General features: G+C 45.3%; 2 protein-coding genes across 3 annotated transcripts in view; both read right to left on the bottom strand.

The window, feature by feature from the left end:
* The window catches only part of FPGS (folylpolyglutamate synthase), a 38,123-nt gene extending 32,936 nt beyond the window's left edge, over positions 1 to 5,187 (bottom strand). Inside the window, exon 1 of one of the 2 annotated variants that reach the window (XM_087704628.1) lies at positions 4,175 to 5,187. In XM_087704628.1, coding sequence (XP_087560754.1) covers positions 4,175 to 4,207 — 33 coding nt within the window. In that variant the 5' untranslated portion in view covers positions 4,208 to 5,187. Of the gene's footprint in view, positions 1 to 734; positions 879 to 4,174 lie in introns of those variants that run through there. The other variant, XM_087704627.1, reaches the window with a different exon arrangement.
* Positions 5,188 to 7,558: 2,371 nt separating this feature from the next.
* Positions 7,559 to 23,279, bottom strand: CDK9 (cyclin dependent kinase 9). Its single transcript, XM_087704625.1, has 7 exons — positions 23,064 to 23,279; positions 21,351 to 21,432; positions 17,127 to 17,217; positions 15,171 to 15,337; positions 12,737 to 12,908; positions 11,611 to 11,759; positions 7,559 to 8,921 (listed from the first exon to the last, which is right to left on the bottom strand). The coding sequence occupies exons 1-7, from the start codon at positions 23,258 to 23,260 to the stop codon at positions 8,556 to 8,558; spliced, it is 1,224 nt and encodes a 407-aa protein (XP_087560751.1). The 5' UTR covers positions 23,261 to 23,279; the 3' UTR covers positions 7,559 to 8,555.
* Between the last annotated feature and the right edge of the window lie 2,759 nt (positions 23,280 to 26,038).

Below are 26,038 nucleotides of genomic sequence, written 5' to 3'. Positions count from 1 at the left end.
CTCAGGTGACCCTGAGGACACAGAGAAACCTCCAAGTGGCCTCAACGGCCCTCTAAAAGGATGCAAAGGACCAGCTGTCTGCAAGGAGCATCAATCCTTCCACTCCCCGCCATCATTCGATCAGAGCTGAAGAAGCTTCTTGGAGGAGAAGCGAAATGTCTTCAAAAGGAAAACAAACCAGTTGCCTCCTGAAAAAGCATCTTTGGGACCGCCACAACCTTGGATGACGGAGAATCTCTACAGACCATCCCTGGAGGGTTTTAAAAAAATAAGACTGGACAACCATTCGACGGGGATGGTGCGAGGTCTCCTGCCTTGAGCAGGAAGGAGGGCTGGGGTGGACTAGAAGACCTCTGAGGTCCCCTCCAGCCCCAAGGTTGTAAACTAACACTGAGCCCATTCAGCTTTTGCCAGGGAAGGAAAAGTAAACAGTAGAAAGAGAAACAGGATAAGAAAAACGCTACTCGTTGCAATTTTGTTACTCATTAATGAGAGGGAGGGCTACTCCTGCTTTGCAACAGGGAGGAGGAGGAGGAGGAGGCTCTACAGCGCAGCGGAGATTTATTTATTTTTTTGCATGCGTGCATTTCTCCCAGCCACGCACCCCCCCTCCCGCCCTGTCCTAGGCGAAGGCGCAGGGTCTGCGCGCGATCCTAACACGTGCGCCGGCTGACGCAACCCCGGCGGAGGGTTTCTTTCCTCCGCCTGGCTTTATAAGCATCTCCGCAGCTCACCTGATACTCCATCCTGGGCGCCCGGGCCGGACGGGCACTGAGCCACCGCCGCCAAGCCCGGGAAGCGGCTGGCCGAGCTGCTGCGGGCGCCGGTTGCAGAACGAGCGCCAGGCACCAAGCCCGGAGCCGGCGTGAGCCCATGGCCAGCTGAGTGACGTTAGCGCCGGCCCCGCCCACCCCGAGGAGGAGGAGGCGGTGGCTGCACCGCCGGCCACGCCCCCGTCTCGCCGCCTTCTTTTGTGCGCAGGCGCCTGTAGGTAGAGGTGGGGAAAAGGGACGCCCTCGCGGCCATCTTTGGCAAGGGCAAATTCCCTCTCTCTATATACAATGCCAGCTGGGTCCGGTAGAGATAAAAAGAAGAAGCAAGAGGGATTCGCAGCTTGTGGGCTCACTTGACAAAATAAGAGTTGGGACTAGAATAGAATAGAGAACAGAATAGAGAAGAAAATAGAATAGGAATAGAATAGAATAGAATATAGAACAGAGTAGAATAGAAAATAGAATAGGAATAAGAATAGTATAGAATAGAAGAATAGAATAGAATAGGAACAGAATAGAAAATAGAATAGGAACAGAATAGAAAATAGAATAGGAATAAGAATAGAAAATAGTATAGAATAGAATAAGAATAGGGATTAGAATAGAATAGAGAACAGAATAGAATAGAAAATAGAATAGGAATAAGAATAGAAAATAGTATAGAATAGAATAAGAATAGGGATTAGAATAGAATAGAATAGAGAACAGAATAGAATAGAAAATAGAATAGGAATAAGAATAGTATAGAATAGAAGAATAGAATAGAATAGGAACAGAATAGAAAATAGAATAGGAATAAGAATAGAATAGAATATAGAACAGAATAGAATAAGAATAGGGATTAGAATAGAATAGAATAGAGAACAGAATAGAGAAGAAAATAGAATAGGAATAGAATAGAATATAGAACAGAGTAGAATAGAAAATAGAATAGGAATAAGAATAGTATAGAATAGAAGAATAGAATAGAATAGGAACAGAATAGAAAATAGAATAGGAACAGAATAGAAAATAGAATAGGAATAAGAATAGAAAATAGTATAGAATAGAATAAGAATAGGGATTAGAATAGAATAGAATAGAGAACAGAATAGAATAGAAAATAGAATAGGAATAAGAATAGAAAATAGTATAGAATAGAATAAGAATAGGGATTAGAATAGAATAGAGAATAGAATAGAAAATAGAATAGGAATAAGAATAGTATAGAATAGAAGAATAGAATAGAATAGGAACAGAATAGAAAATAGAATAGGAATAAGAATAGAATAGAATATAGAACAGAATAGAATAAGAATAGGGATTAGAATAGAATAGAATAGGAATTGAGAAGAGAATAGTTTAGAGTGGAATGGAATAGAATTCTTTATTGGCCAAGTATGATTGGACACACAAGAAATTTGTCTTTGGTGCAGAGGCTCTCAGTGTACACAAAAAGACAAGATACATTCCTCACGAATTGCAAGATACATTTAATGATAGTCATAGGAATAGAGTAGAGTAGAATAAGAATAGGGAATAGAATAGAATGGAATGGAATGGAATAGAATGGAATGGAATTGTTTATTGTCCAAGTGTGATTGGACACACAAGGAATTTGTCTTTGGTGCAGAAGCTCTCAGTGTACATACACCTTCACTTAATGTACAACACTTAATGATAGTCATCGGGCACAACAATAAGTAATCAAATCATCAATCAATCAATATAAATCATAAGGATGCAGGCAACAAAGTTACAGCCCAGTCATAAGTGGGGGGGAGATGGGTGAAAGGAACAATGAGAAGACTATTAGTAGTAGTGATCTTAGAGGTCATCTAATCCAACCCCTGACCCGAGCAGGAGATTGTATGCCATTCTGGCCAAATAGTTTGTCCAGTCTCTTCTTTTCATCAGATGCAGACTTTGCCAAATCTGATGCTGAACTACAACTCCCAGCCTCCCTATGGGCTGGCTGTGGAATTCTGGGAGTTGAAGTCCACAGGTTGCCAAATTTGAAGATTTGCCCTGCCTCCTTCTGCCAATTACTTCCCTGCGACCTATAAGATCCCATAGACTAGGCCTCCTCCGCATTCCATCGGCCAGCCAGTGTCGGCTGGCAACTACAAGGAGGAGGGCCTTCTCAGCAGTAGCCCCGACCCTTTGGAACGAGCTCCCCGTGGAGATTCGTACCCTCTCCACCGTCCAAGCCTTCCGCATAGCCTTGAAGAACTGGCTCGCCCGTCAGGCCTGGGGATAAGGATCGTTACCCCGCCCGAATGATGAATGTATGTTGTCTATTATTTTATTATATGTTGTTATCTTAATGTTGTATTCCCCCCTTCCTGGTTTTGTGTGAGCCGCCCTGAGTCCCCTCAGGGAAAAGGGCGGCCTACAAATGCTAATAAAACCTAAAACCTAACTTGTTAAAAATTAGCTCCTCTCACCTAAGAGGGCAGGGTACACAATGTGAAACACAACAGGAGTACAAAAAGAGATCACAATTTGCAGCCCGAGGCACAGAGATCGACTTGAGTTCAAAACCCGTATTTTCCAGTTAAGTCCACCCTGCAAAGCAAGGACACACAAACCTATGCCCCCCCACCCCGCCCACCTATACACACTGTCCCCACCCCCCAAGATACTTGGATCAGCCAGTTCTTCATTCTGCTTTTTTTGTTTTGCTTCTAGTGGCGAGACAAAATTTAATTTTTTTTTTAATTAAAAGTTTTAAAGTGTTTTACAATTATATACCTTCCCTCTCTCCCCCCTAACCCATATTCCCTCCCACCCTCCCCCCACGACCTCCCAGAGCAAATACAGGGTGTAAATATTTAGCAACCATATACTAAGATAAACTAACTTTAGCATCGTCCCTCGCTTGTACTTTAACTCCCCTTTGGTAAACTTTAGATAAGTTGTAACATTCCTTGCTCGTTCATTCATAAGCTATCTGGAGTTTCTTAGTCCCATATTTATTTTGAATGTAATCAATCCATCTTCTCCATTCCAGCTTGTATTTCTCATCTGAATAATCTTTGAGATATGCTGCTATTTTAGCCATCTCTGCTAAGTTTGTTACTTTTAAAGTCCATTCTTGAATAGTAGGCAATTCTTCCTTCTTCCAGTACTGCGCCACCAACAGTCTTGCTGCCGTTGTTAAGTTCAGAATCAAATTAGTCTCTATAACTGTACAGTCTGTAATTATACCTAGCAAGAATAACTGAGGAGTAAACTTTATCCTCTTTTTTTGAGAATATTTTGCATAATCCACCATATTTTTATCCAAAATGCTTTAACCTTTTTACAAGTCCACCATATATGATAATACGTAGCATCAGCACAATTTAATTTCTAATTTCACTTTATTGCACAGGAGGCCCTTTACTGATCTAGGAGGTAGGAAGAGAAATATCCCATACCTGCAGGGAGGGTTGGATTTTTCTGCTTTCCATTATGGAGTTGCAAGAAGAACGTTTCGACTTCACTCACTTGGCCCAGCCGCTTTCCCGGGGTGGTCTTTGGTCGAAATTAAACATTAACAGCCCAGCGAGTTGTGTGGCTGCCCTGCACCTCACATCCCAGAAATAAATACTTTCAACGTCTACCTTCAAAATGATGTTATAAGGAGATATAAAGGGGGAGGGGGTAAACATAACTAGGGTAGACTAGCAAAGATAAGGGAATTAAAAAAATGATACTAAATTATATTTGGGTTGGCGGAAATACCATCCCAAGGAAACATAAACTGAGTTTTGAAATATACACCAACAATAATAGAAAAGGAAAGGGAGAGAGGAGGAGAGAATGAAAGGAAGACAGGGGAAAGAAGAAAGAGGTAAGGAGAGGAGGATGGAAGGGAGAGAAAGAAAAGGAGGGTAGGAAGGGAAAGAGGAAGAGTAGGAGTAGGGGAGAGGTAAGGAAAGAAGGAAGGGGAAGGAGAGGAGGGTGGAAGGGAGAGAAAGAGAAGGAGAGCGGGTAGGAAGGGGAAGAGGAAGAGCAGGAGTAGGAGAAAGGTAAGGGAAGAAGGAAGAGGAAGGAGAGGAAGGTGGAAGGGAGAGAAAGAAAAGGAGGGTAGGAAGGGAAAGAGGAAGAGTAGGAGTAGGGGAGAGGTAAGGGAGGAAGGTGAAGGAGAGAAGGGTGAAGGGAGAAAAAGAAGGAGAGAGGGTAGGAAGGGGAAGAGTAGTAGGAGAAAGGGTAGGGAAGAAGGAAGGGGAAGGAGAGGAAGGAAGGAAGTAGAGAAGGGAGGGAGGGAGGGAGAAAAGAAAGGGAAAAGAAGGTGGTGTTACAACAGGTGGAAGGGATGGCAAATAAAGCAACCCAAACTGTATATTATAACCTATTAAATGAAATAATAAATGTGTAAGAATGATAAATGTAAAGAAGAACAATCATGTGAATGTATACTTAAAATGGTATGTAAAAAAAAATCTCTTTTAAAAAAATCATATGACATTATAGAACAATGCATTCCAGAACAACTAGGCACAAAGGCAGTCCCCCCCACCATGGCATCTCTCTGCTAAACAACTAATTCACACCACACCGCCAAACTATTTACTAAGACTGTTACTATTATTTCTCTCATCCTTCCTAGTACCAATCTCCTCCCACTTATGACTATAACCTCATTGCTTGCATCGTTAAGATTTATATTGTTTTACTTAGCTTCCTAGTATGATTTTGGTTGCTTAGCCTGTTTCCCCAAAAATAAGACCTCCCCGGATAATAAGGCCGATCGGGGGTTTTGAGCGCATGCACTAAAATAAGCCCTCCCCGGAAATATTGCAAACACAGCAGCAGCCTAGAGGTGACCATGCTCGCCACCTCCTGCACATCAAAAGTAATAAGACCTCCCTGAAAATAAGGCCAAGCGCTTATTTCGGGGGTCAACATGGTATGTACACAGAGAGCTTATGCAGCGAAGACAAATTCCTTGTATGTCCAATCACACTTGGCCAATAAAGAATTCTACTCTACTCTATTCTATTCTTCTTTGTTCCAATATCTATTCTATTCTATTGCTTTTCATTTAGACACACACACATTTTATAATTTTAAATACAAATAGAACAAACAGTACATATAAATCTAAATACACACACGGAAACCTTTTTTCCCCTTATATTTCTTCTTCTATAACAATTATTCCAATTGTTCCAACTAAGATATACAATATATTCCAATTGTTCCAACTAAAAGATATACAATATATTCCAATTGTATCCTCCAAAACAACATATATTCTTGAGTAGGTTTATTCCCTTTACCTTCCACCGACACTGATTTTATAAAAACAAAAAAACCTGTATGTCATTATAATTGTTTGCTTTAATCATCCCTTTTCTAAATTTAATTTCCGTTAATTTACCATTTGTTGCCATGCTCCAAATTTCATTATACCGCTCATTTCTTTGAATATCCCCGTGTCTGTCCACAATATTTAGCCATCACTAATCTAGTTGCCGTTATCAAATGTACAATCAATTTCATTTTTGTTTCATTTATATCCTCTTTTTCCACCTTATTTTGTTGTTCTATTCTATTGTTCTGTTGTTGACAAAAAGAAAATAAAAAAGTAGATGTTGTAATATAGTTCCTTGTGTAGGTGTGTGTCCTCCATGGCCTAGTTCATACTAGGGCATGCAGAGCCACGCTGAATCACACAGGAGAAAACAAACTCCTAGAACGCCATAACATCCTGATAGGGCATAACATAACATTCTGAAATGTGCCCTACCATTGACGTCCAGGATTTGACCATATATAGACTGAGCAGATTAGAAATTGTACTTTTACAGGCTGTTTTTATTCACATGCTATTGCTCCTCCTGCCTTTGTCCTATCTCAATAAAAGGGGCTCTCAGACCCCAATCTGGGTCGCTCCATCTCGAGAAAGTTCGTGTCCTGTCTTTTCTCAACATTGGTCTCATGGGCGAACCACGGGAACGTTACATTCTATTCCTTATTCTATTCTACTGTTCTGTTCATTCAATTCTAATTCTACTCTATTCCTTATTCTATTCTGTTCTATTGTTGTTCCATTCAATTCTAATTCTACTCTATTCTAATTCTACTCTATTCTAATTCTACTCTATTTCTTATTCTATTCTATTCTTATTCCATTCCTTATTCTATTCTATTCTTATTCCTACTCCATTATTCTATTCTATTCTTATTCCTATTCCATTCCTTATTCTATTCTCATTCCTATTCCATTCCTTATTCTATTCTCATTCCTATTCCATTCCCTATTCATATCATTCTAATTCTATTATTCTATTTTAACCAGGGTTTAAAAGCGACTTTACTTTTCACCCACTTTGGGGAAGCCACGTTGAGCCCTGCAAGAAAACTTCCTAGAAGCTCCGAGAAAAATCAAAACCGCGCCCGCCCATTTAAAAGAAAAAAAGCCTGTGTGTTTTGTTTGTAAACGTGTGTATTTTCCAGCCAGTTTTGTGAATGGCCAATAATAACCACGCCGGGATTCCCAGCCTTGTGTGTCGATATTTATCTTTTGCACACTGCGTTGAAAGAAACTCACAAACAAGCCATTGTAAACAGAAAGAATTAATGGAGTTAATCATTGGCTTGGCAGTTTCTCTGGATATTGGATTTTTTTACAACGGAACAAAATAAAGCCACTCATGATTGTTTTGGTTTTTTTCATAGCTTTAATTTTATTATATATATATATATATATATATATATATATATATATATATATATATATATATATATATATATATATATATATATATATATATATATATATGCACACACACACATACAATATATATATATAATTTTTTTTGCAGTTCTTCCAGCTTCATTTATTACTTTCTCCTTTTCTCCCGGGGCTAATTCACATTAAATGATCCGTAGGTACTAACTCCGAGGCTTTGCAGTGGGGGTTGCGATCCCCCCCAAGCAGGTAATAAATGCGTCCATTCGCATGCAATTCATTTTGAGGAAGATTTCGTCCCAGTGTCGAAAAGAGGCAAACATGATAAAAAAACGGTTCGATCCGCAGAATCAAGAGTCAGAGGAACTTGAAATGGGGAAGGAAAGGAAGGAAGCCAGCAAACTTCGAAGGACCGCCGATGGTTATTATTATTATTATTATTATTTTCTTCTTCCTTTCTTTTTTAAATCAGCCTCCTGCAAGAGAGCTAAGTTTCCGTTAGGGGGCGGGAAGCACGTCAAGGATTTTACTATCCCCGGAAAAAGGGGTCTTTCTTTTTTCTTTTAAAAAAAAGGGGGGGAAACAATTGCAAAATGAAAGCGAGAGGTAGGGAAGAAAAAGAAAAAAATAAAGCAGAGTCTCTCCATGTTGCAAAGAAACAGGCCTTAAGCGAACACCAGGATCATTTCAATGGTCACCGATGTCCAGCTAAATTCTCTGGCCCGAGAGGGCGGGCGGGATCTTGGCCGGAAGACTAGGAATGGGAAGGAAGCACCTATTTTTATCGGATTCCCTGCCCTTCTTCTGCCACGTCTCGTCTCCCTGCAGAGAAATACGAAATTGATTCGGGCCAGCCTGCCTCCCTGGGAGTAGAATGGCGAGCCACACTCTCTCTGCCACAGCTCTGAGTCCAGGGTAGGTCCTTGCAGAGTCTTCCCGTAAACTGCAATTTTCAGAGACCCGGAAATCGTCCGAATCCGACTATTCCCATTGTTCTGTCGCCCCTCCACTCACTCCCCCCAAAAAAGAAAGAAAGGGGGACAAAAATCATATTTAAAAAAAAAAAATCTAAGAAACCACAATGCGTTAAAATCTCCATCTCTCGACACAATTCGGATTCAGAAGACCCGGTCGAATTCCGTCTGATTGGTCGCGGCGGGGTTCCTGCCCTGATTGGCCGGCTGCTGGGGCATGTGCCCGCCTCTCCTCCTGGGCGGGGCCAAGTACTCGAACATGGACTGGTTGTGGGTGGAGAGCATGTTCTTGAGATCGGAGGGCATGGGGTCCGACCAGAAGAAGTCGTGGTTCAGGGCGTCGTCGCTGTCGATCCGCTGGGCAGGATCCAGCACCAGTAGCTTGTCAATGAGATCCAGGGCGTAAGGATCTTTGACGTAGGCCTTCAGCCGCTCCTTCACTTTGCGCTTCTGTCCCTTGGGGAGGTCCAGCTTCTGGTAGAGCTCGTATTTGTCCACGTTGGGCCAGACCTGGAAGAAGACGTGGAATTAAGAGATGGCCAGCATGTAGCGAAAAAAGGACAAGGGGGAGACACGATGCCAAGTTTCCAAAAGATGCCCTAATTGAGTCATGAGCCTCAAGCCAAGTTTCAAAAGAAAGCCAGTCATTTATTATTTATTATTATAAAACCAAATGCACAGGTACAGTATAGGTGGTACCTTGCTCAATAGGAGCAACTGTGAGAGGGATCTTGGAGTCCTAGTGGATAACCACTTAAATAGGAGCCAGCCGTGTGCAGCAGCTGCCAAAAAAGCCAACACAGTTCTAGGCTGCATCAACAGAGGGATGGAATCAAGATCACGTGAAGGGTTAATACTACTTTATAAGGCCTTGGTAAGACCACCCTTGGAAAACGGCATCCAGTTTTGGTCGCCACGATGTAAAAAAGATGTGGAGACTCTGGAAAGAGTGCAGAGAAGAGCAACAAAGAGGATTAGGGGACTGGAGGCTAAAACATATGAAGAACGGTTGCAGGAACTGGGTATGTCTAGTTTAATGAAAAGATGGACTAGGGGAGACATGATGGAAGTCTTCCAATATCTCAGGGGTTGCCACAAAGAAGAGGGAGTCAAACTATTATCCAGGGCACCTGAGTGTAGAACAAGAAGCAATGGGTGGAAACTAATTAAGGAGAGAAGCAACTTAGAACTGAGGAGAAACTTCATAATTTGTTGGCAGCTGCCAAAAAAGCCAACACAGATCTAGGCTGCATAAACAGAGGGATGGAATCAAGATCACGTGAAGGGTTAATACCATTTTATAAGGCCTTGGTAAGGCCACACTTGGAATTCTGCATCCAGTTTTGGTCACCATGATGTAAAAAAGATGTTGAGACTCTAGAAAGAGTTCAGAGAAGAGCAACAAAGAGGATGACGGGACTGAAGACTAAAACATATGAAGCAATGCTGTTGCCCCAGTCCAGCTCCATCACATTTCTTCCACAGAAGGGAGAGAGAGAGGGAGGGGGAAAAGAGAGAGTAAGAGAGAGAAAGAGAGAGTGGGAGGGAGAGCGAGAAAGAGGGAAAGGAAGAGAGGGAGAAAGAGAGAGGGAGGGGACAAGAGAGAAAAATAGCAATAGCAGTTAAAAGAAAGAGTGTGGAAGTGAAAGAGAGAAAGAGAGGGAGGAGAAAGAGAGAGGGGGAGGAAAAGAGAGAAATGATATTACAAAAGTTTTTCTTTTTTATTATTGCTAAACGTAATTTCAAAAGCAGGGGGGAAAATGAAGGGGCATAAAAGTGCATTTATCAAATTTTTCTTAGAACAATTAGCTGAACTCTGTCTTGTTTATCATTATTTTAGGTAGTAAAACCTCATTATTCCCGATTAAATTGCCCTGTTGGCACTTTACAATAAATAAGTGGGTTTTGGGTTGCAGTTTGGACACTCGGACTCTTAAAAGGTTTGCGATCACTGATATGAAGAATGGTTGCAGGAACAGGGTATGTCTAGTGTGATGAAAAGAAGGACTAGGAGAGACATGATAGCAGTCTTCCAATATCAAAGGGGCTTCCCCAAAGAAGAGGGAGTCAAGCTATTCTCCAAAGCACCCGAAGGAACAAGGAACAATGGATGGAAACTGAACAAGGAGAGATTCAACCTACAAATAAGGGGGAATTTTCGGACCGTGAGAACAGTCAACAGAAGTTGCCTTCAGAAGTTGTGGGAGCTTCATCCCTGGAGGCTTTCAAGAAGACACTGGACTGCCATTTGTCGGAAATGGTGTAAGGTCTTCTGCTTGGGCAGGGAGTTGGACTAGATGACCTACAAGGTCCCTTCCAGCTCTATTCTGATTGATTGATTGGTCAACCGGGGAAATAAGGAATTTTCTGACAGGGAGAACCATCAACCAAAGGAACAGAAGTTGCCTTCAGAAGTTGTGGGAGCTTCATCCCTGGAAGCTTTGAAGAAGAGACTAGACTACCATCTGTCAGAAATGGTGTAGAGTCTCCCTTTCAAGTCTGTTTAATCTATTTATCTAAATTGCTTGAAGAAGCACCCAAAGGCAAGACAAGGAGCAACAGATGGAAACTAATCAAAGAGAGAAGCAATCTGGAATTAAGGAGAAACTTCCTAACAGTGAGGACAATAAACCAGTGGAACTGTTTGCCACCAGACGTTGTGGGTGCTTCATCAATGGAGGTTTTTAAAAAGAGACTGGGCAGTCATTGATCTGGAATAGGATAGGGTCTCCTGCTTGAGCAGGGGGCTGGACTAGAAGACCTCCAAGGTCCCTTCCAGCTCTGTTATTCTGCTCAGCTCAACTTCCAAGATTCAGTTGGAAATCACAAAAAGAGGTATGGGCACAGCCCCTGACGTTGCTAACCGAGACATTTGTTAAATAAATGTCCCATTTTACGTCCTTTCTCGCCACAGCTGTTTAAGCGAATTGCTGCAGTTGTTCAGTTACTAACATGGTCGTTAAGTGGCTCCCCCACTGACTTGGCTCCTGGGAAGGTCGTGACCGTGGGGACAGAGCAACCGTCATAAATACGAGTCAGTGGCCAGGCACCTGGATTTTGACCATCGGGATGCTGCAATGATCATAAATGTGAAACTTAAACCCGAAGTCCTTTTTCCCCAGGGCCATTACTTCGAACGGCCACTAAACGGATTGTAAGTTGTAAGCCAAGGACCGCCGGGAGTTTTGTCGGTTCTCACCTCGGGGGTGATGGAGCCGCACAGCTGGCTGATCAGCGTGAGCTGGTGCTGTTCCGTGTTGCCTTGCATGATGGGGCTCCGTGTCCACATCTCCGCCATGATGCAGCCGCCACCCCAGAGATCGATGGGGGGCCCATAATCGCGTTCTCCTTAAAAAAACGAATGCCAAGTTAATTTTCCTCAAGGGAGACGCCAAAAAGCTACCGTATTTTTCGGAGTATAAGACACACCCTTTTCCCTCAAAAAAAAAAGAGACTGAAAATCTGGGTGCGTCTTATACACGAAATACAGCATTTTTTTGCCTCCCGAAACCCCTTCATCAAAATGGCCGTGCAGTCTCTCTAGGTGGCTTCCAGAGTGCTCCTGGGGGCTGGGGAGGGCAGAAATGAGCGAAAAATGGCCCATTCCCCACCCCCAGCAGCACTTTATAAGCTTCCTAAAGGCTATCCATGCCCTTTTTGTGACAAGAAACAGGCCATTTTTTGCTAGTTTTTTGGGGGGGGACCCCCCAGGAGCACTCTACAAGCCTCCTAAAGGCTATCCATGCATTTCATTTCATTTTATTATATTTATATGCTGCCCTTTTCCCCCGAAGGGGACTCATGCCATTTCTTTCACACAAAAAATTCCAGAAGACCAATACGCCATCAGTCAAAGGCCCATAACTGATGAGCCAGCCCAGCCACATGGGAACTGAAGTCTCACATGGCGCTCCAGAAGGCTTGATACTCCATCAGTCCAAGGTCCGTAACTCATGGCCCAGGCCAGCCATATGGGAACTGAAGTCTTACACGGAGCTCCAGAAGATAGATACGCCATCAGTCCAAGGCCGGTAACTCATGAGCCAGCCCAGCCACATGGGAACCGAAGTCTCACATGGAGCTCCAGAAGACCAATATTTCATCAGTCCTAGGCCCATAACTCATGAGCCAGCCCAGCCACATGGGAACTGAAGTCTCACACGGAGCTCCAGAAGACAGATACGCCATCAGCCCAAGGCCCGTAACTCATGAGCCAGCCCAGCCACATGGGAACTGATGTTTCACACGGAGCTCCAGAAGACTTGATACTCCATCTGTCCACAGGCAGAGGAGAAGAGCCCAAAAGTTGACCGACTCCTTCTTACCGAGCAGCAGTTCTGGTGGACGGTACCACAAAGTCACCACCCGGTTCGTATAGCGGTTCGGCTGGCTGTTCTTGGCCAAGCTGAACGCTCGGGCCAAGCCAAAATCGGCCAACTTCAAGACGCCGTCCCGTGTGATGAGCACATTGGCGGCTTTCATGTCTCTGTGAAGGATCTGAGAGGGGGAAAAAGATGGGAGAGTTTAGTTTAGTTTATTGTTACTGCATACAAGAAGCTTAAATGCCGTCTTCAGTGTACATGATAACTATAAAAATAAAACACAAAACACACCTCCTTCACATTCTACACAACTGAATTGAAAACCCCTGATATTGCATTCATATTGCACTATACCGAAGTTACTGCCCTGGGATAAGAATCTGTTTTTCAGCCTATTTGCCCTTGTTTTTATTGTCCTGTACCGGCTGCCAGATGGTAATAGTTAAAAAAAAAAAAAAAAGGGTGCCCAGGATGAGATGGATCTTTAAGGATGCTTTGAACTTTCTTAAGGCAGCGGGAGCTCTAAAACTCTTCCAAAGAGGGGAGAGGGCCACCCATGATCCTCTGGGCAATGACGTTGACCCTCTGGAGCGCATCCTATCTGCCCCTGTGCAATTGGCCAACCAGACACAGGTGCAGTAAGTTAAAATACTCTCTACGGTGCAGCGGTAGAAGGTCACCAGGAGTTTTCCATCCAGTTGTTGTTTCCCAAGAAGTCTCAGATCGTATCATCTCTGCTGGGCCCTTTTTGACCAGGGCTGCAATGCGAGTATCCCCAGATCAGGTCCCCTTTTTATGACAACACGCAGAAACTTAAAACAGGCCACTTGCTCCACTCGGTCTCCATTGCTAAACAAGGGCTGGGTGTCTGATCTATTCCTTCTGTAGTCCGCTATAAACGTTCCTTGGTCTTATTGGGGTTAAGGACCACATTATGTTGTCCACACCATGAAAGCAACTGATCCACCTCATCTCAATAGGCAGACTCATCCCCAACATCCCCCGGAGGTGAGTCCCACCATTGTTGTAAGGTAAAGGTCAAGGTTCCCCTCGCACATCTGTGCTAGTCATTCCCAACTCTAGGGGCGGTGCTTATCTCTGTTTCAAAGCTGAAGAGCCAGCGCTATCCGATGACATCTCCGTGGTCATGTGGCGGGCATAACTAAACGCCGAAGATGCACGGAACGCTGTTCCCTTCTCACCAAAGGTGGCTCCTATTTTTCTACTTGCATTTTTGACGTGCTTTCGAACTGCTAGGTTGGCAGAAGCTGGGACAAGTCTCGGGAGCTCACTCCATTACGCGGCGCTAGGGATTCGAACCGCTGAACTGCCGACCTTTCTGATCGACAAGCTCAGCGTGTCAACTCCCCTACATTGTCATGGTAGAAAGGAGAGGGAGTACATTCCATGCACACTGTTGGCTGAAGTTGCATCTCAGGGTTACTGCAGCCAGTTTGGGAGGGCTGCATCTTATAGGGTAATGTGATTTATGACTCAGACTGAGGGGAGGGAGGGAACAGGGGTAAAGTTCAGAAGAAAATCAAACAAAGCACAGGCTTGACTGCGAACAGATCTTGCCTAATGAATACCTAATAAAACACTGGTTTTACACTAAAACCTTGACTCGATAATGATGATGAAATGATGCTCGTTTTTGCCCCCCCCCCCCGATTACTCTACAAGCCTCCTAAGGGCTATTCATGCCCTTTTTTGGGGGGGGGGAAACGGGCCCAGTTTTGGCGAAAAACTGGTTGTTTTGGGGAGGTTTACAGAGTGCAAAAACTTTTTTTTTTAATTTGCCTTTTCAAAACCTTGGTGCGTCTTATACTCTGAAAAATATGGTAATTAGGGCATCCTTAGGAAATTTGACACAGCGTCTCAGCCACTGAGCCACCACCAACGTCCCTTTTACCACTGTTGTATCGTCTGCAGGGTTCCACCACAAAATCGTGCTCGACGAAAGCGCGCATTTGACGTCATCACAGTGCGGCGAAAACATCGCGCTGTGATTGAAAAATGTAAAAATAAAGCTAAAACCTTACCCTAACCCCCCCAAACCTAACCCTAAACCTAACCATTAACGTAACGCTAAACCTAACGCTAACCCTTAACCTAACGCTAAACGTAACCCTAACGCTCTAAACCTAACCCTAACCCTTAACCTAACCCTAACCCTTACCTTTATGTGAATCGGCTTGCTTTAATTTTAATTTTATTTCAATTTTTAATTTTTTTCGTCGCGCTGTGATGACGTCACATGCGCGCTTTCGGCGAGCGCGATTTTGTCCTCCGCGGTTTTGACGGGTCACGCGTCTGCAGATTTAGTAGTAGCTATTACTACTAACAGAATTGGTTGTTGTTTTGTTCAAGGAAAGACCAGGCCAGATTTCTGGGGTCTAAGAAGTCTGAAAAGACACACACACACACACACCCTCACCTTATTCCGGTGGATATAATAGAGGCCATTCAAAAGCATCTGCATCACTTTCTTGATCTCGGAGAGCGTGAACTTGACGTGAGCGTTGCTGAGCAGGCCAGCTAGGTCGTGCTCGCAGAAGTCGAAAACCAGGTAGATGCTACCTTTGCAACGATTGTAGGGAGAGGCTGCAGGGATGAAGAGAAAAACCATTTTAGATTTTATCCGTTGTTCCAGTGGCTGGGGAAAAAAAACCTGGAAATGAAAATGTTTTACTTGTCTTCTAATTGAAGGAGTTAAGCAATAATACAATTATGTTGTTAAATAGATTAGTAACGATACAATGAAAGACAGATATATCTATGAATTGAATAATTTAGAATTGTGAAAAAGCACCTTGGGACAACCATGAGCAGGATGGGGGAGAATCTCGACAGACCAGGGGGTGTCCAAACTTGGGAACTTTAAGACTTGTGGACTTCAACTCCCAGAATTCTCCCAGAATGAGATGAAGAGTGTGGAAGGGAGGAGAGAGGTAAGGGGAAGAAGAGAGGGGTTAGGAGAGAGGGCATGGGGGGAGGGGGAAGAGGAGGAGTGGAAAGGGGAGAAAGGAAAAGGAGAGAGTGTGGAAGAGAGGAGGTAAAGGGAAGAAGAGAGGAATAAGCATGGGGGAAAGAGGAGGAGAGAAAGAAGGAGTGAAGAGAGGAGAGAGTGTGGAAGAGAGGAGAGAGGTAGGGGAAGAAGAGAGGGATAGGAGAGAGGGCATGGGGGAAGAGGAGGAGGGAAAGGAGGAGTGGAGAGAGGAGAGAGTGTGGAAGAAGAGAGAGGTTAGGAGAGGGGGAGAGGAAGAGGAGGAGAGAAAGAAGGAATGGAGAGAGTGTGGAAGAGAGGGGAGAGGTAAGGGAAGAAGAGAGGTATAGGAGAGAGGGCATGGGGGAAGAGGAGGAGGGAAAGAAGGAGTGGAGAGAGGAGAGTGTGGAAGAAGAGAGAGAGATTAGGAGAGGGGGAGAGGAAGAGGAGGAGAGAAAGAAGGAATGGAGAGAGTGTGGAAGAGAGGGGAGAGGTAAGGGGAAGAAGAGAGGGATAGGAGGGCATGGGGGAAGAGGAGGAGAGAAAGGAGGAGTGGAAAGGGGAGAGAGGAGAAGGAGAGAGGAAGGGGAAGTAGAAACAAGAAGGATGAAAGAGGGAAGAAAGGAGGTGTGGAGGAGGAGGAGAGAGGGAGAAGATAGTGGAAAGGGGAGATAGGAGAAGGAGTGAGGAAGGAGAAGTAGAGAAGAGAAGGATGAAAGAGGGAAGAAAGGAGGTGGGGAGGAGGAGGAGAGAGGGAGAAGAAAGTGGAAAGAGGAGATAGGAGAAGGAGTGAGGAAGGAGAAGTAGAGAAGAGAAGGATGAAAGAGGGAAGAAAGGAGGTGGGGAGGAGGAGGGGGGAGGGAGAAGAAAATGATGGAGAAGGTACAAATACGACGTGTGGAAAACAGAGGAGCCAATAATTTTTTTTGTGGGGGGGGTCGGTGGTAAGATGAATTGATGTTAATATTTAATAATACAAAATAAGTTGGGTATGTAAGAGTATACATGTAGTTATGTGTTATGAAAATGAAAAAATAAAAAAAAACTAGCTGGGGAATTCTGGGAGTTAAAGTCCATACATCTTTAAAAGTTTTCAAGGTTGAAAAATGCTATATCATTTCGGCACTGAATACCCAAAACGGAACGAGCACATATGAGCACATGACGTGCGCCAGAGTGCTGGAAACCCGAAAACCAGATGGCTGGCATGCGCATGCCTATTTTTGGGCATTTTTTCAGGCCATTTTTAGGCACCATGAAGCCAATTAAATCCGATTCGGATTTAACAAAAGTTTGATTGGAACACGCAGTTCTCTTCCCTTGCGAACCCTCTGTTCAACGGACACTGGACTCTTTTAATTATGTTGGCAGATAAAATTAAGCCCTAGCAAGTTTGGAGAAAATTACCTTTTGTCCGGCAAATTTCGATGAGGTTGACGACATTTTCGTGTTTCAGCAGCTGCAGGATTTTAATCTCCCGTAAAGCCGTGATTGGAAACTAGGAGAGAAGAAAGAGATGGATCATATTTGCACGCAAAGCAGGGTCGGAAGAAATTTCCATCGGGGTTCAGTTCCAAGTGGGGGAGGCGGGGGGGGGGGAGACACTGGAAATATGGAGGCTGCTTGGAAAGATGGTGTAAGGGTGATCGGGATCATGTGGCTTGAGCTCCTGAACAGAAAAGATTGAGAGATTTGTTTTATTTATATGCCGCCCTATTCCCAGGGGGACTCAGGGCAGCGAACAACTCAAAAGGGAAAGGGAACACAAAAGTACAATACAAGTAGTTAAAATAGCCAAGAGTCACACAGCCACACAAGTCGAGAGGGGGAGGGAACTCATCAACCCCAGGCCTGCCAGCACAGCCAGGTTTTAACAGCTTTTCGAAAAGGTGATACATGCTTCAATGTTGGTGGAGAAGAAGGACCGACTGAGATGGGTCTCATCCTCCCCTCCCAGAGCCCATCATCCCCTACGATCCCATCTCCCCATCCCAGAGCCCATCATCCCCTACGATCCCATCCTCCCCTCCCCTTGCAGGGAGCAGCAGAGCCTTCTCCCTTCGGCGTCACGTGGATCCCAGCGGGGCGGGGCTCCGAACTACGCCTCCCAGGCTGCCCCTGGGTTTTGAACCTCATGGGGCACAGGAAGAATATCCTGATTGGTTGCTCTCAGAGGTCATTGCTAGCTTTGGTTGAAACTTGGTGGGTGGTGCAATGAAGGGCAATGAAATGGGGTCGTTCTTTGTTATGTAGAATAGATTGGCTCAGGCCTTAATGGTCCATTGACAAAGGGGGGGGGCTACCAAGAGTGAATCTGTTTCCTGCCTTTCTCCATTTCTTTTTTTAAAGTTTTTTTTATTTTTAATTTTCAAAACAAACACAACACATAAAATCTTCCTTTTTTACATACTGTAGAAAGTGCATCAGTTGGTTACAAAAGACTTTCGTGCATCTCTTCCACAGTCATCAAGCATAATTCATATTAACTCAAGTATTTTAACTCCGATATTTATACATGTTACCGTCATCATATCTCCAGTTTCATTTGACTATAGTTTAAACGTCCTTCATCGTAAAATATACCAAAATTCAATACATAACCACATACTGGCATTTCATTTACTATTTCTAAAATCCTCCAATGACACTAAATCCTTATGTCCTATTCTAGCTAAACATCCATAATATTTAATAACAAAGTTTTCTATCCTTCTTTCCAAATCACTGTTTACAATTTACATCTCATTTCCTTATATTGTACCTATACATACATACATACATACATACATACATACATACATACATGTACCTTATTATCATTATCCCTCCTTTATTTGACTGTATCCTGCATCATATTAATTTTTGCCCCTAGTAATCAAGACTTAACTGAATCTAACTTAATTCTTTTTTAAAAATTATTATTAACTGTTTCCTGCCTTTCTCCATTTCTCATCCAGGTAAATACAATATTCTACCTTTTAAATATTTCTTAGGATATTTCATTTTTCTAGGACAGGGAAGGGGGAGTTTATTATTATTATTTTATTTATTATTTATAGGCCGCCCTTTTCCCTAAGGGGACTCACTAACTTCCTTCAGCAGGAAGGGGGGATCCTATAGCTAGAGTTTTAGGCTGAATCATAACTGGGGGGACAGACCTCACCATCATTTCAAGCTGGGGAAAGAAGTCTTTCAAAAGAGAGGATTCAAAAGGAAGCAAAAATGCCTCCAAGGGCAGCTAAATCATCCCACAGATAAGCAGGGATTGACCCAGAGCAACCATTTGGTAAACAATACCCCAATCAAGGAAATTCAGACAATGGAAGGGTAAAGAAAAGCCTTATCAAGAAACGAACCAACACTGATAGGGCAAAGCCACCAGTAGATAAACAAGAGAACAAACACACACACACAAACACAAACACACACACACACACACAAACACGTTTCTAAGGTAGCACTGATGATTTTGTCTAGTTAGGCAACAATAAAAAATTGTAAGACAATCCCACTGGACTCTCTTAGTTTTTCCTTGAAGACATTTCGCTTCTCCCTCCAAGAAGCTTCTTCAGTTTTGACCGAATGGTGGAGAACGGAAGGATTTAGACGAACCGAAGAAGCTTCTTGGATGAGGAGTGAAAGATCTTCAAAGAATTAACAGGAAAGCCCAATTGCCTCTTGAAAAAGCACCTTTGGGGACCTGGATGACTCCGTAGACATCTGCAAGAAAACGACCAAGGGCCCCACAATGCTTGCTCACTCCAAAGGAACTATTTAAAATGGAATCAATTCTATTTCTCCTCTACTTAAAGCTCGCAAAAAAACCATAATGGCAAGTCCCCCTAAATCCCAGTTGATTTGGTCACTCAGAGGAGGAAATGAACAGGGCAGCTACAAACACATACCATATTTTTTAAGAGTATAAGACGCACCTTTTCCTCCCCCCAAAAGAGGGTGAAAATCTGGGTGTGTCTTATACACGGAATACAGCATTTTTGGGGGGCCCTAAACCTCACCCCCTTTGCAAAAATGGACGTGCAGAGGGTTTGGGAGGCCTGGAAAGTGCTCCTGGGGGCTGGGGAGGGCAAAAACGAGCGAAAAAAGGGCCATTTTTCCCTTCGTTTTTGTCCCCTGCAGCTCCTGGGAGCAGTCTACAAGCCTATGCATGCCCTGGTTTTTTTTTTTGCAAAAAATGGGCCATTTTTTGCTCGTCCCCCCCCCCAAGCCACTAGAAGCACTTAGCAGGCTTCTCAAACTCTCTGCATGTCCCGTTTTTCACAAAAAATGAGGCGTGTAGCGGGTTTGGAAGGCCTGCAGAGTGCAAAACCTTAAAAAAAAAAAAACCTCTTCAAAATCTTGGTGCGTCTTTTACTCTGAAAAAATACAGTAATCAGCTGCGTCCTCAAAGGTTGGGAAGAAAGGAAACCAGACTTGCAATCCGAGATAGTACATCGGCTGGCCAGGTTTACGCATTTTCCTGGTATGTTATTAAATCCGCACACTACACTAACCCCTATCCTTTCTGATCAATGAAACGCTCCGTCAAAGAATCCATTGCAAAACAGGGGTTGATTTAGGCAGGTTTAAGGGGTTTAATCAGGTTTTAGGCGTGGCAAAATTAAAAAGGATAAGATCTGCTAAGTGGCACAAGCCAGATCAAAGTAACAGAGCTGGGTGGGGGTTTTTTTGAAGACGTTTCATTACCAAACTAGGTGTTGCATCAATTGGGCTGGAAGAGTGGAGTTTGTGGAGAGAAGGATGGAAGAGAAAAGAGAAGGAGGAAGGGCTAGAGGAGGAAAAAGATGGAAGAGGAGAAGGAAGAAGAGGAAGAAAAGGGCTGTGAGGTTGATGGTTTTCTTGAAGACATTTCATTACCAAACTAGGTTATATCATCTGGGCTAGAGGAGTGGGGTTTGTGGAGAGAAGGATGGAAGAGAAGAGAGGAGGAGGAAGGAAAGAGCTAGAAGAGAAGAATGGAAGATGAGAAGGAAGAAGAAAAGGAAGAAAAGCGTTTTGACCTTGGTGGTTTTCCTGTAGACATTTCATTGCCAAAATAGGGTTACATCATCTGGGCTAGAAGAGTGGGGTTTGTGGAGAGGAGAAGGATGGAAGAGAAAAGAGAAGGAGGAAGGGCTAGAGGAGGAAAAAGATGGAAGAGGAGAAGGAGGAAAAAGAGGAAGAAAAGGGCTGTGAGCTTGGTGGTTTCCTTGCAGGCGTTTCATTACCAAACTAGCTAACATCATCCGGGGTTTGTGGGGAGGAAAAAAGGATGGAAGAGAAGAGAGGAGAAAGAAAAGGGCTAAAAGAGCGGGGTTTGTGGAGAGGAGAAGAAGGATGGAAGAGAAAAGAGGAGGAAGAAAAAGGGCTAGAAGAGGAGAAGGGAGAAAAGAAAGGGCTGTGAGCTTGGTGGCTTTCCGGTAGACATCTCATTACCAAACTAGGTTACAGCATCAGCGCCAACAGTTTTTTTTTTCAGATTCCCTGAAAGCTTCTGCCCTTAAATCTGCCACTCTGCCCCCTTTCTCGGAAGAAGCACCCCAGTTTTCCCTTCACAGTTTCTCTCATTGCTTATTCCACCCAGATTTGGCAGGGGGGCACGGAGTGTGTCTGAACCCCGAGACTCTCACTCACCCCCTCTTTTTCATTCTCCATCAGCACTTTCTTCAGCGCCACCTTCTTGCCCGTCTGCCGATGTTTGGCTTTGAAGACTTCCCTGCAGAGAAAGCCGAGGAGGGAAGGAGTTAAGAGGGGAAGCCGGTTAGGGCCAGGGATTGGCAACCGGCGGCTCTGGAGCCGCATGTGGCTCTTTCGTCCCTCTGCTGCGGCTCCCTGCTGCTCAAATATATGCGACACAACCGCCAATGTGCGACAATCACTGGCACGAGATTTATTGAGCTTTTCGACACCCCGGGAAGGCCAACCGTGGTTAAATCCAAGAAAATAAAAGTTCCAGAAGAAAACAGAACTTTTAATTCAACTATAGATGCCAGTTTAGTGGCCGCTCAGGAAATAGTCAGCTTCTGTGGCTCCCGGTGTTTTCTTTGGTGTGGGAAACGGGTTCCAATGGCTCTTGGAGTGTTTAAGGTTGCCGACCCCTGGGTTAGGCAAAGGGGGCGGGTGGGGGGTGGAACTGGAGGGTGCCCTTGCCATGCCCCGATGGCCGGGAGTCGCCGGGAACGATAGGTTGGTGGGACACGGGAGGGTGGAGAAGAGCCACCGGGTTCCATCAGCCTCTGCTCTGGAATCTCCGTTGCTGGGAGACCAGCAACGATGGCAAAGCCTGGGGGCTGCTGGGCCCACAAGCAGGAGGACAGGACAGAGGACCGGCTGGCGGAGCTCGTGAAGTCCCTCTCCGTCCATGCCAAGATTTAGGAGCTCGAGGTGGGGTGAAAAATGGGAAGGGGAGGGGCAGATCGAAGGGCAGCTCAGATCAGAAAGGTCAGCAGTTTGGCGGTTCAATCCCTAGTACAGGTCTCCTGCGGGAGCAGGGGGCTGGACTAGATGATCTCCAAAGTCCCTTCTGACTCTGTTACTGTTTGCTGTTTACAGGCCATGCCAGGAGGCGGCATTTAAGGTCTGTAACCCAGGGTTGTGTGTTTGTGTCTGTATTTGTGTCTCTCTGTATTTGTGTCTCTGTGTGTGTTTGTGTCTCTGTGTGTGTTTGTGTCTCTATGTGTGTTTGTGTCTCTATGTGTGTTTGTGTCTCTGTGTGTTTGTGTCTCTCTGTGTATTTGTGTCTCTGGGTGTGTTTGTGTCACTGTGTGAGTTTGTGTCTCTGTGTTGTTTGTGTCTGTGTGTATTTGTATCTGTGTATGTTATGTTTGTGTCTCTGTGTGTGTGTGTGTTGGGGGAGGATTAAAAGGAGGAAAAGGATGGCCAGAGTGCCAAACCACAGGGGGAGAAAATGGGCAAAGGGCGACTAAATTCCCCCCCCCATTCATTTCAGCTTCCTGTACTACAACCCCCATCATCCTGAGCCGGGACGTTTTTCCCACCCCCCCAAAAGACGGCGGGAAGGGGCTCCCCAAGGCGGATGGGGGGGAAGGGAGGGAGCCCATGCTCCAAGTGGGAAGGGCGCTCCTGGCCGGCCGGGAGCGATGGGTCTCCATTCCTGCCCCATGCAGGAGAGCCCCCACGGGGCGGCTGTGCCCCATGGGACTTGGGGTGCGCCTCCCCCCCTCTTCCCCGCGAAGCCGAGCAGGCGGCGCCGGGCAGAAGGTGGTGGTGGGGAGTCTGCAGTCCGGCCGGGGAGGAGGGGGCCGGTAGTCCAAGAGGGGCCCAGCGGGAGGGGTCGATGGGCTGTGTAGTCCCCCCAGCCAGCCACGTGGGAGGGCGAGGCCTTACCCGAAGGTGCCCTGCCCGATCTTGGCCAGCTTCTCGTACTTGGAGACCTCGTCGCAGTAGGGGCACTCGGCCGCGTCGTACTGCTTGGCCATGGCGCTCCCCGGAGCCGCCCCAAAGCCCGACGCCCCCCGGCAGCCGCCTCCTTCCCCCGAGCGCGGAGGGGCGCTTCCGGCTGCGCTTCCGCCCGGCCGCTCCATCCCTCAGCCACTTCCGGAGCCGCGGAGAGGGGGGAAAGGGCGGGGCCGCCGCGGGGCAGTCTGGGATGCGTAGTTCGGAGCCCCGCCCCGCCGGGCTCCACGTGACCTCGAGGGGAGGAGGCTCCGCTGCTCCCTGTGAGGGGAGGGGACGGGAGGATGAGCTCTGGGAGGGGGAGGATGGGATCGTAGGGGATGATGGGCTCTGGGAGGGGAGGATGGGATCGTAGGGGATGATGGGCTCTGGGAGGGGAGGATGAGATCATAGGGGATGATGGGCTCTGGGAGAGGTGGATGAGATGGGAGGGGAAGATGGCTCTGGTAGGGGATGATGGGCTCTGGGAGGGGAAGATGGGCACTGGGAGGGGAGGATGGGGATTGTAGGGAAGGATGGGCTCTGAGAGGGAAGGATGGGATTGTAGGGGATGATGGGCTCTGGGAGGGGAGGATGGGATCGTAGGGGATGATGGGCTCTGGGAGGGGAGGATGGGATCGTAGGGGATGATGGGCTCTGGGAGGGGAGGATGGGATCGTAGGGGATGATGGGCTCTGGGAGAGGAGGATGGACTCTGGGAGTGGAGGACGAGCTCTGGGAGGATGAAATGGGAGCGGGAGGTTGGCTCTGGTAGGGGAGGATGGGCTTGTAGGGGATGATGGGTTCTGGGAGAGGAGGATGGGCTCTGGGAGGGGAGGATGAGATCGTAGGGGATGATGGCCTTTGGGAGGGGAGGATGGGATTGTAGGGGACGATGGGCTCTGGGTGATGATATCATAGGGGATGATGGGCTCTGGGAGGGAGGGTGGGTTTGGGGAGGGGATGGGCTTTGGGGGCTTGGGATGGGATGATGGCTTCCAAGGAGGAGGATGGGCTCTGGGGTGGAGGCTTGACCCTCCCTCCTCCTTTTTGCAAGGAAATAAGCCTGAAACAAAAATTTCCTCAGCTCTCCAAGGATGGATTCTTGCAAAGGTTCCTGCCCTTGGGGGGTGGGAGGGGGATTGGAAAAGTTCTCATCCAAAGTTGCCCACAAACTGGCTTTTTTTTGTATACCTAAATCTAAGAAGGATTAAATTTACGGTCTTTCATTTAACATTGCTGAAAAATCCTTTTCTTTCTTTCTTTTTTCTTTCTTTTTTTCTTTCTTTCTTCCTCCCTCCCTCCCTTCCTTTTCTCTCTCTCTCTCTCTTTATCTGTTTCTGTCTTCATTTTTCTTCTTTCTCTTTCTTTTACTTTTCTTTCTCTCTCTCTCTCTCTTTCTTTCTCCTAACCCGACTCCTTGTCTCTTGAAACATGGTTGCAAAAAATAATAATAACAATAAAAAAAACTTACACCCGATTCCTGCTTGGGAAATAACAACCATAAATTCAGGCTGCTACTCTAAAAATAACAGTGGATGGGGAAACGAGGGAAAGCAGTAGAAAAAACACTGACTCTTTTTCCTAAAAATAAATAAATAAAACCTCTCTTGTTAAGTTGTTTCCTCTTATGAACCCAATGAGGAACAGAAACATGTGCAATGCGGCTTCTCCTTTTGAGTCCGTTTTGTTAAATTTTAGCCCTGGCACGAGGCTGATTTTTTCTCGGGCCGTTTTGTGTCTCCTGCGCTGGGAAAGGGGAGAGTTTGTTCTCCACCGAAGATTAAGGGATTGGGTATGCTGGAGAATTCCAGAATTCAACCTCCCTCCCCTGCAAATTCAAAGGCATTTGGTTTTGTTCCACTCTGATTTCCATTTTTTTTAAAAGAAAAGCCTTTCGAAAATCAAGAGGGGGAAATAAAAAAGAAGTATGAGAGATTGGCCGGGTGTATCTTCTTTTTTTTTTTAAATATAAAAAGTATTTTATTTTTCAACATATAAACATTGCATCTTTTGTTAAACCCTGGGTCGCCTGGGTACAAATATCTGGACCACAGCTTTCAGCATTTACAACATCATTCAAATTAATTCTCTAATTTTAAAATTAAAAAGGGACGTGGTGGCCCAGTGGCTAAGACGCTGAGCTTGTCGATCAGAAAGGTCGGCAGTTCGAATTCCTAGCGCCACGTAACGGAGTGAGCTCCCATGACTTGTCCCAGCTTCTGCCAACCTCGCCTTTCGAAAGCACGTAAAAATGCAAGGAGAAAAATAGGGACCACCTTTGGTGAGAAGGTAACAACGTTCCATGCGCCATCGGCATTGAGTCATGCCGGCCACATGACCACAGAGACGTCTTCGGACAGCGCTGGCTCTTCGGCTTTGAAAGGGAGATGAGCACCGCCCCCTAGAGTCAGGAATGACTAGCACAGATGTGCGAAGGGAACATATAGCTTTAATCTTAAAATTGAAGTATATTAAACATTATTAGCCTATTCATATTCCTCTTAACATATCTTCTAATAAAAATGCAATCATAACATAATGCTAAATTATCATCTTGTTTATACCTCTATCTTAACATATTTTCTACTCTTCTCTAGTCTTCTTCCCTTATTTTCAATTTTCCTTTCCCCCCCCCTCAAAGGTAAAGGTTCCCCTCGCACATCTGTGCTAGTTGTTCCTGACTCTAGGGGACGGTGCTCATCTCCGTTTCAAAGCAGAAGAGCCAGCGCTGTCCGAAGACGTCTCCGTGGTCATGTGGCCGGCATGACTCAACGCCAAAGGCGCACGGAACACTGTTCCCTTCCCACCAAAGGTGGTTCCTATTTTTCTACTTGCATTTTTACCTGCTTTCGAACTGCTAGGTGGTCAGAAGCTGAGACAAGTGACGGGAGCTCACTCCGTTACGTGGCGCTAGGGATTCGAAC

The sequence above is a fragment of the Thamnophis sirtalis genome, unplaced genomic scaffold (genome assembly GCF_051295495.1).
Source record: "Thamnophis sirtalis isolate CommonGarterSnake01/CBP01778 unplaced genomic scaffold, rThaSir2_p1.2 scaffold_2, whole genome shotgun sequence".
Lineage (NCBI taxonomy): Eukaryota > Metazoa > Chordata > Lepidosauria > Squamata > Natricidae > Thamnophis > Thamnophis sirtalis.
This window is presented reverse-complemented; position numbering and strand designations above follow the sequence as displayed.